The 10,820-nt window shown below is 42.7% G+C and overlaps 1 protein-coding gene across 1 annotated transcript in view; it reads right to left on the bottom strand.

Moving 5' to 3' along the window:
* Positions 1–900: 900 nt before the first annotated feature.
* The window catches only part of SYNRG (synergin gamma), a 321,615-nt gene continuing 311,695 nt past the window's right edge, over positions 901–10,820 (bottom strand). Inside the window, exon 19 of the mRNA XM_063954829.1 lies at positions 901–3,257. Coding sequence (XP_063810899.1) covers positions 3,126–3,257 — 132 coding nt within the window. The 3' untranslated portion in view covers positions 901–3,125. The remainder of the gene's footprint in view (positions 3,258–10,820) is intronic.

Genomic DNA, 10,820 nt, shown 5'->3' with positions numbered 1-10,820 from the left:
ATAATGAAGGTAAACAAATAATATTTTTTTCATTCAGAAACTGTTATGGGCCCTACACACTGGCAGATCCGCCTGCCAAACAGCCCGACGGCGGATACGGCCGACCCGGCGGCAGGGGGTAGGGGCAGTGACAGGGAGAGTGAAGTTTCTTTACTCCCCCCGTCACCCGGCTCCATAGCAGTGCAGGCAAATATGGATGAGATTTCCATATTGGCCTGCATGCACATGCGACGGGGAACCAGCGATGAACGAGCGCGGGGCTGCGCATCGTTGATCGCTGGTGCCTCCACACTGAAAGATATGAACGGTATCTCGTTCATTAATGAACAAGGTCGTTTATATCTTTCAGTATTATCGCCCAGTGTGTAGGGCCCATAACCCATCGGTGCTATTCAAAATCCAATGCCAAAAAATGCAATGTAAAAAGTGTGGTTGACTGTGAGCAGACTTTACTTAAATATGGATTTCTTTTCTGTCTTGAGTCGACCCAAAAATAAATTCCTGATGAATGGCTTGTTAGCTGGTCCTGCGAATCAGTTAACATATAGGTTCGGGAATTAATCCCAGATTGTGGGCCAAATGTAATAGAGTGAGAGTTTCAAAAAGTGGGAGATTTGGTAAGATTTTGCAGTTTTTTTTTTTAAAGTGGCAATCATTTACACAGCAAGATCAACCTGGTTTTGCAGTGTAAATGATTGCCACTTTAAAAAAAACCCCTGAAAAACCTTACCATCTCTCTCACTTTCTGAAACTCTCACTCTATTACATTTGGCCCCATGTGTGTTAACGTTCTACATCAGGTAAATTCTGTAAGTCTGTAATTGAATAGCACTGGCCGTTAAAGCCAGAGGCTGCAACCTTTTTCCAACCCCATTAAATGAACAGGCCCTTACCATGCACAATAAAACAAAGTTGTAATTTATTTATTTACTACTGATTCTGTAAACGGTAGTTTTTGATGATAGTTGCAAATTAAAGAAGAGCCAAAGCCTTTAGTACAGACTTTCCCAAACTCTGCCATTACAGTCCAGGTTTTAATATATACATACTTGTGCACAGATGTTCAAATTAATCTGACTGAGGTACTAATTAAGTCACTTGTGCCTAATCAAGGATATCCTTAAAATCTGGACTGTAATAGCGGAACCTCTGCTTTAGTAGATATAATAATATAAATTAATGAGATTTCGTCATAATTTGCTTTTATAGCTAAAAAGTACACAGCACAAGCTGGCACAAATAGTCAAGGTCTCAGCAGTAAAGGTACCACATATAAGGGTCACATAAGGCCAAATATATTTAGCAGAGCAAAAATACATATTCCAGATACCACAGTGTAACCAGACAATAAAGAAACACAGAGCCAGATTTGACCATTGTTCAAATCCGTTCTCCAGCTAGCCTGATTACCACCTGAAAGATTTCTGATGAGATGCTGGTTTTATTTTTATGTTCTTTAGGCCCTATACTGTACATGCTAAGAATTGTAGCCATTCAGGACATAAAGTATACTACAAAATCTCTAGTAGAAGTGTGTAAAGGTGTGTGGAGTGCTACACAGAGGTACTGTACACTGTATAAATGCTGTTGTCCATGCTCCTACAATTTTAGTTCCACCCTTTTATTCAAATCACATTGTCATTATTTTTTAAATACCGCTAACATTAGCCTTATGTATGGGTTAAAGTAATTATAAGAGTGAAAGAAATAGTAACTGTTTCTATTACAAGTGTCAATTTTGTGTGTGAAACATTTTCTGAAATTGCTCTGAGTACTTGTAGCAATGCGCTATACCACAGAATCCACCTTTTAGGGGGGAATGACTGTCTGCTTCGCCACACAGCAAGGAATGGGAAAAAATTATTCCCTTTTAACCCCTCAACTGAGTAATATCAATCTATATTTGGTATGTGCTCCCAAAACAATGCACGAAGCCACACCCCTTGGGTGTGCCCAGTGCTTCTGAAGTATGGCACTCGCTCACTAAGGTAAGAGTCAGGACAGCCATGTCTACACACTGAGGAAAAGCAGAACTGTCCCTCTCATATCAGCGTTGCACACCTAAGTTCTTAGGAGGAAACCTAAGTGCAAATTTAGGAGCATGGTGGAACCAAAGCTTATTTTCCACTTTTGTAAATAAAGTCCTATGAGTGATAATCATGTGCAGTGGCACAGTATGAGGCACAGAGGTTAGCATTTACAGTCTCACAGTGCTGAGGGTATGGGTTTGATTCCAACCAGGGACTAATCTGTAGTTTTTATGTTCCATAGATAACACTATGTAATGATGTAAAGTGCTCTGAGTCCTATTGGGAAAAAGGCTCTATATAAATAAAATAATAATCATTCATTACTATAACAAGTGGAAAAATCACTCATATTAAACATTTTTAATTTAAGAATGCATGAATAATGTTACTTTTCTCCAATTTCTCACTCTCTCCACAATATATGTACATTTACACTTTTAAAATATGCAGACACAAAAGGGTTACCATAATAAATAGCTGTGTAATAGCTTCCATTTCTTACGGTCAGTGGTGTAATTATTTTGTGGTTAAAAATAGTACATTGGGGATTTGTCTCATTAAGATTAAGTATAGAGAATATTTGATAAATTGTGCAGCGATTAAAATAAATCTGAACGATTCATACATAGTAAAAGTAACTGCTTTTCAGCCCGCATAAATGATTATTACATGATTTAAGCTGAGGATATGGTATTAAATATGGTCTAATTGGTCTAATTTAAAGACTAAAATCAAAAAAGCCAGAACTTACAATAGATCTGCTTAAAATCTAAAATGTTCATGTCATCTTTGCATTTCTACATTCATCATATCTCTTTCCAACATTAACTGATGTAACAATTTAACTCAACAAACTAACAAATTCAACTCAAATATTTAACATTTTTTCCGATACTAGAGTAAATTAAGCAGGAAAAGAAATGCATGCATCACAAAACTGGCAGTGCAAGGGCATATCAGGTCCGGCCCATTGTTTTCAATAAATATTTCTTAATTTATTGATTATTTAGGATAGAAGAAGAATGCTTTAATTTCTCAAGGTTTCGGAAGATGGTAGTCTGAAGTGGGTAAGTTCTGTTATATAGTCACAATAAATTACAGTAAATCTGGTAGTAAAAGACCGGGAGGCTTAGGCTCAACGCAATTAATCCAGAAATTTGCACAACTGGCATGGTACTGGTGACCTCCATAGGAAAGTTTAAAATGATCATTATCCGAATTAAATGCCTGGAAAAACAAAGCACAAATCACAACATTAACTGAAATCAGACAACATATTCATAAGTAAAAATTTTTATTACTTTAGTATCTACTCAAAAAAACAAAAACAGTGTCTAACTATAAACATCCATGTGCTGTGTGTAAACAGCATACAGTAAAACTTCAGTCCTTAAATATAATGCCAAACATAAAATAAATACAGGATATGCAGTTGAGCTGCCGGCAGTCGGGATCCTGGCGGTCAGGATACAGGTGTCGGGATCCCGAATGCCGACAGACAGAATCCCGGCTAACAGGGGCTCTTTCCACTCGTGGGTGTCCGCAACACCCACAGAGTGGGAACAGCACCTGTGGCGAGCGCAACGAGCACGCAAGGGGACTCTTTGCGCTTGCCCCGCTGACGGCATACTGACGATCGGGATGCCATTGTCTGTATACTGACAGCTGGCACCCCGATCATCGGTAAATCCTACTGATCCTAAATACAGTATTAGCACAGAACATATGTAGCAGTTATTTAAAGGTCAGCAAACTGTTTCATGGTAACAAACGTATAAGAATTATCGTTAGCTTCTACTTTTAGAAAGAAAAACCATACTCATCGGAAAGAGTAAAAAGCAGCAAACATTTCATGTTAGCAATTCAATTATAAATTAGATAGACAGTTCCTTATATAAGTACTACTAAAGTACTGTCGATACTTCGTAATAAGAAAGGTAATATGGGCAACATAAATGGTCATATATGGCCTAAAATGCTAGAGGATACTTCAAAGGCTACATAGGGCATATATCACAGTTAAATATAGTAAATCGCACACAATAGTAGAATATCAAAATCCTGTTCTCTATAACACAACAAAATGTATACATACTACTAGCTTATCCTTTCATTTAGTTTAGAAGCCCTATCTTAAGTGTATGGAAAAATATTGTAAACTTTTTAACTAACCTCACAGTGGCTTTAGTGCCACTAGGATCTTTATTGCATATCATGAACAATATCTTTGTAATGATGAGACTTGTTGCAGGACGTGCTGTTTTAAGAGGAAAAGTTCTAATAATGGATCATAACTAGTATGCTGACCAAAGTGGACTTCATTCATTAAGGAAAGTATTATAAGGAGTATTACAAGACGTATGGTCTGTGCTTAGAAGCTTCTGCAACACTGGTAATAGACCTGTGTGCTTTATACACTGCTCAAAAAAATAAAGGGAACACTAAAATAACACATCCTAGATCTGAATGAATTAAATATTCTTATTAAATACTTTGTTCTTTACATAGTTGAATGTGCGGACAACAAAATCACAAAAAAATTATCAATGGAAATCAAATTAATTAACCCATGGAGGTCTGGATTTGGAGTCACACTCAAAATTAAAGTGGAAAAACACACTACAGGCTGATCCAACTTTGATGTAATGTCCTTAAAAACAAGTCAAAATGAGGCTCAGTAGTGTGTGTGGCCTCCACGTGCCTGTATGACCTCCCTACAACGCCTGGGCATACTCCTGATGAGGTGGCGGATGGTCTCCTGAGGGATCTCCTCCCAGACCTGGACTAAAGCATCCGCCAACTCCTGGACAGTCTGTGGTGCAACGTGGTTGATGGATCGAGACATGATGTCCCAGATGTGCTCAATTGGATTCAGGTCTGGGGAACGGGCGGGCCAGTCCATAGCATCAATGCCTTCGTCTTGCAGGAACTGCTGACACACTCCAGCAACATGAGGTCTAGCATTGTCTTGCATTAGGAGGAACCCAGGGCCAACTGCACCAGCATATGGTCACACAAGGGGTCTGAGGATCTCTTCTCGGTACCTAATGGCAGTTAGGCTACCTTTTGCGAGCACATGGAGGGCTGTGCGGCCCCCCAAAGAAATGCCACCCCACACCATTACTGACCCACTGCCAAACCGGTCATGCTGGAGGATGTTGCAGGCAGCAGAACGTTCTCCTTAGCGTCTCCAGACTCTGTCACGTCTGACACATGTGCTCAGTGAGAACCTGCTTTCATCTGTGAAGAGCACAGGGCGCCAGTGGCAAATTTGCCAATCTTGGTGTTCTCTGTCAAATGCCAAACGTCCTGCACGGTGTTGGGCTGTAAGCACAACCCCCACCTGTGAACGTCGGGCCCTCATACCACCCTCATGGAGTCTGTTTCTGATCGTTTGAGTAGACACATGCACATTTGTGGCTTGCTGGAGGTCATTTGCAGGGCTCTGGCAGTGCTCCTCCTGTTCCTCCTTGCACAAAGGCGGAGGTAGCGGTCCTGCTGCTGGGTTGTTGCCCTCCTACGGCCTCCTCCATGTCTCCTGATGTACTGGCCTGTCTCCTGGTACCGCCTCCATGCTCTGGGCACTACGCTGACAGACACAGCAAAGCTTCTTGCCACAGCTCGCATTGATGTGCCATCCTGGATGAGCTGCACTACCTGAGCCACTTGTGTGGGTTGTAGACTCCGTCTCATGCTACCACTAGAGTGAAAGCACCGCCAGCTTTCAAAAGTGACCAAAACATCAGCCAGAAAGCATAGGTGCTGAGAAGTGGTCTGTGGTCACCACCTGCAGAACAACTCCTTTATTGGGGGTGTCTTGCTAATTGCCTATAATTCCCACCTGTTGTCTATTCCATTTGCACAACAGCATGTGAAATTGATTGTCAATCAGTGTTGCTTCCTAAGTGGACAGTTTGATTTCACAGAAGTGTGATTGACTTGCAGTTACATTGTGTTGTTTAAGTGTTCCCTTTATTTTTTTGAGAAGTGTAGTTCGCAATATGCTGATGTTTCTGTCCAAGGCACATAGAAACATAGAATTTGATGGCAGATAAGAACCACATGGCCCATCATGTCTACCCCTTTTTTCTTAAACCTTTTGGTAACCTTACCCCTATCTTAAGGTTCAAGAAGTATTTTTAATAATATCTAACAATATAATATAATAAATATATATATATATATATATATATATGTATATATATATATATATATATGTATGTATGTATGTATGTATGTATGTATGTATGTATGTATGTATGTATGTATGCTTATAAATATATATAGTCCTCCAACAGAATGAACGGCACTTGCAGGACACGTAGCAGCTTCACAAAAATGGGTGCTTTTTATTTGTCTATGCTACGTTTCAGGGCTATCCGCCCCTTCCTGAGGACACACCACACAAACACAACAAACACTTACCCTCCTAAAATACTCCCGGACAGCACGAATCTCCCGCCACCGCATCCTCCAGCGCCCCAGTCATCGGAACTATGCCATTGACGCACTTCTGGTCAGCCCCGTCAGCCGTTGCTAGGCAACCGCCGGTGTGCATTCCACCGGCGGCCTCCCACTGGCACACTCCGATCACTGTTGCTGTAAAGAAAGCACAGTGGAGGCAGAGCAAAACACTACATTTATACAAAAAACATGTAAAAACGCCACTAAACATAATTATACATCCACAGTAAAGAAAATATATCACATATATCAAATATATATCAATCTATACATATCTCATGGTATGAATGATTACTCCAGAGTACCCACTATCAAAGTGATCTCTATATTTATCACTCATACCATAAAAGTGCATATTAAACCACTGTGCTTAGATAAACCATACAATAATCCCATTATTAATAAAGATCCAGAAAACAGTAGTTCGGGAATATTTTTACATAATACTATTCCAGTTTATCTTCTCATTTAGTCCATTTGGAGATGTAGAATTTAATCTAAAAATCTATCTGGACTCAGCGAGTAACATAGCCTTTGCACGATCACCACCATGGGGGGATTCCGGGATATGGTCATTAATAAAATATTTCAGATTCGTCAAGAGATGACCTTTACTCTTAAAATGCAGAGGCACCGGTTGGTCAATCATTCTACTGGTTAAAGACAATTGTATTGAAGATCTATGTAAGGCCATCCTATCCCGAAAATTTCCGGGTAATCTGGCCTACATAGTACAAGCCACAGGGGCATGTAATCACATACACCACAAAGGCTGTCAAACATGTCAATACATGACGGATATCAAACACTTTATTTGAAGATGGATGCTTAAATGATCTACAAGGGGTCATAAATTTACGCATTGTGCAATTATGGCAACTGTAACAACCGGGAGAGGGCGGGGGGGGTTTCACACACACGTATGGAGCATGGGGAATGCCCCTGCTCGTGATGTCTGTTATCATCAAACGATCTTTTAAATTACGGCCTCGTCTAAAGGCTGCTGTCGGTCTTGTATTTTTGAAAATAGGTAATTTATTATCAGATGATACTATAGGCCACAACGCCTTCGTAGCATGCCGAATCACTGGGCTCTCAGTGGTAAAATTATTAGCCCAAGGTATAATTTTAGATTCTTCCTTCACACATGGTTGTAGTAATTGTGTTCTAGACAACTGGAGAACGTTTGCTTTATTCTCCAGCAACATGCCATGGTCATACCCTCAAGCAAAAATGTTTTTTTATAAGGTCATCAATGCAACTCGGAATTTTAGATGCATCACTCGTGAGCCTGGCTACCCTCATCATTTGTGATAAGGGCAGACCTCGTTTTAGGGTAGGCGAATGATGACTAGAAGCCAATAAAAATAGGATTTTAATACCTACCGGTAAATCCTTTTCTCTTAGTTCGTAGAGGATGCTGGGGACACCAAAAGGACCATGGGGTATAGACGGGATCCGCAGGAGACATGGGCACACTATAAGACTTTGAATGGGTGTGAACTGGCTCCTCCGTCTATGCCCCTCCTCCAGACCCCAGTTATAGGAACTGTGCCCAAAGGTGACTAACATTTCGAGGAAAAGGATTTTGTTAAATTAAGGGTGAGATACATACCAGCTCACACCACACCGTACAACATGGCATTTAATTAAACCCAGTTAACAGTGTGAACTAAAACACATCAGCAACAGCCTGACCCTTACCAAAGACAACCTTGTGTAACTTAAGCAATAACTATATACAAGTACTGCAGATAGAGTCCGCACTGGGACGGGCGCCCAGCATCCTCTACGGACTAAGAGAAAAGGATTTACCGGTAGGTATTAAAATCCTATTTTCTCCTTTGTCCTAGAGGATGCTGGGTACTCCAAAAGGACAATGGGGTTTATACCAAAGCTTCAAACCGGGCGGGAGAGTGCAGATGACTCTGCAGCACCGATTGAGCAAACATGAGGTCCTCATCATCCAGGGTATCAAACTTGTAGAACTTTGAAAAGTGTTTGACCCCGACCAAGTAGCTGCTCGGCAAAGCTGTAATGCCGAGACGCCTCGGGCAGCCTCCCAAGATGAGCCCACCTTTCTAGTGGAATGGGCTTTCACCGATTTCGGTAACGGCAATCCAGCCGTAGAATGAGCCTGCTGAATCGTATTACAGATCCAGCGTGCAATAGTGTGCTTAGAAGCAGCAGCGCCAACCTTGTTGGTCGCATATAGGACAAACAGCGCCTCTGTTTTTCTCACCCGAGCCGTTCTGGCTACATAAATTTTCAAAGCTCTGACCACATCAAGAAACTTTGAATCAGCCAAGGCTTCAGTAGCCACAGGCAACACAATAGGTTGGTTCATATGAAACGAAGAAACCACCTTCGGTAGAAAATGTTGACGAGTTCTCAACTCCGCTCTATCCTCATGGAAGATTAGATAGGGGCTTTTGTAAGACAAAGCCGCCAATTCGGACACCCGCCTTGCGGACGCCAAGGCCAATAGCATGACCACTTTCCAAGTGAGAAATTTCAACTCAACCGTTTGTAAAGGTTCAAACCAATGTGACGTAAGGAACTGTAACACCACGTTAAGGTCCCATAGAGCCACTGGGGGCACAAATGGAGGTTGTATGTGTAGTACGCCTTTCACGAACGTCTGAACTTCAGGAAGCGAGGCCAATTCCCTTTGAAAGAAAATTGAGAAGGCCGAAATCTGCACTTTAATGGAGCCTAACTTCATGCCCGCATCCACACCTGCTTGCAAAAAATGGAGAAACCGCCCCAAGTGAAACTCTTCCGTAGGAGCTTTCTTGGATTCACACCAAGACAAATATTTTATCCAGATACGGTGATAATGCTTCGCCGTTACCTCCTTTCTAGCCTTAAGTAGGGTGGGGATGACTTCCCCGGGAATACCCTTCCTAGCTAGGATTTGGCGTTCAACCGTCATGCCGTCAAACGCAACCGCGGTAAGTCCTGGAACACGCACGGTCCTTGCTGTAACAGATCCTCTCTTAGAGGAAGAGGCCAAGGATCTCCTGTGAGTTATTCCTGAAGATCCGGATACCTGGCCCTCCAAGGCCAATCTGGAACAATGAGTATCGCCAGAACCCTTGTTCTTCTCCCGATCCTTAACACCTTTGGTATGAGTGGAAGTGGAGGGAACACATAGACCGACTGCAACACCCACGGCGTCACCAGAGCGTCAACTGCTACTGCTGGAGGGTCCCTCGACCTGGAACAATATGTCTGAAGCTTCTTGTTGAGGCGAGACGCCATCATGTCTATTTGAGGAATTCCCCAACAACTTGTCACTTCTGCAATTAAGACCCCACTCTCCTGGGTGGAGGTCGTGTCTGCTGAGGGAGTCTGCTTCCCAGTTGTCCACGTCTGGAATGAAGACCGCCGACAGGGCGCTTGCATGTTTTTCTGCACAGCGAAGGATCTTGGTGGCCTCCGCCATCGCCGCTCTGCTCTTTGTTCCGCCCTGGTGGTTTATGTGCGCCACGCCTGTTATGTTGTCCAACTGAATCAGGACGGGCAGGTCGTGAAGAAGATGTTCCGCTTGTAGCAGGCCGTTGTAGATGGCCCTTAATTCCAGAATGTTTATGTGCAAACAAGCTTCCTGGCTTAACCATTTTCCCTGGAAAATTTTTCCCTGTGTGACTGCTCCCCAACCTCGGAGACTCGCGTCCGTGGTCACCAGAATCCAATCTTGGATGCCGAACCTGCGACCCTCTAGAAGGTGAGAACTTTGGAGCCACCACAGGAGAGAAACCCTGGTCCTGGGGGACAGAGTTATTTTCCGGTGCATCTGCAGATGGGACCCTGACCACTTGTCCAGTAAGTCCCACTGAAACGTTCTTGCATGGAACCTGCCAAACGGAATGGCCTCGTAAGCCGCCACCATTTTCCCCAGCACTCGAGTGCATTGATGAATCGACACTCTTGGCGGTTTCAGAAGTTCCTTGACCATGTTCTGGATTTCCTGAGCTTTTTCCAACGGGAGAAAAATCCTCTGCAGTTCTGTGTCCAGTATCATGCCCAAAAACTAAAACAGAGTTGTCGGAATCAACTGCGACTTTGGCAAATTCAGGAGCCAGCCATGCTGTTGCAGCACCTGCAGTGAGAGCGCAACGTTTTTTAGTAACAGCTCCTGTGATCTCGCCTTTATCAGGAGATTGTCCAAGTATGGGATAATTGTGACCCCTTGCTTGCGCAGGAGCACCATCATTTCCGCCATTACCTTTGTGAAAACCCTCGGGCCGTGGAAAGACCAAACGGCAACGTCTGTAACTGGTAGTGACAATCCTGCACAGTGAACCTCAGGTACGCCTGATG

Source organism: Pseudophryne corroboree, chromosome 2, assembly GCF_028390025.1.
Source record: "Pseudophryne corroboree isolate aPseCor3 chromosome 2, aPseCor3.hap2, whole genome shotgun sequence".
Lineage (NCBI taxonomy): Eukaryota > Metazoa > Chordata > Amphibia > Anura > Myobatrachidae > Pseudophryne > Pseudophryne corroboree.
This window is presented reverse-complemented; position numbering and strand designations above follow the sequence as displayed.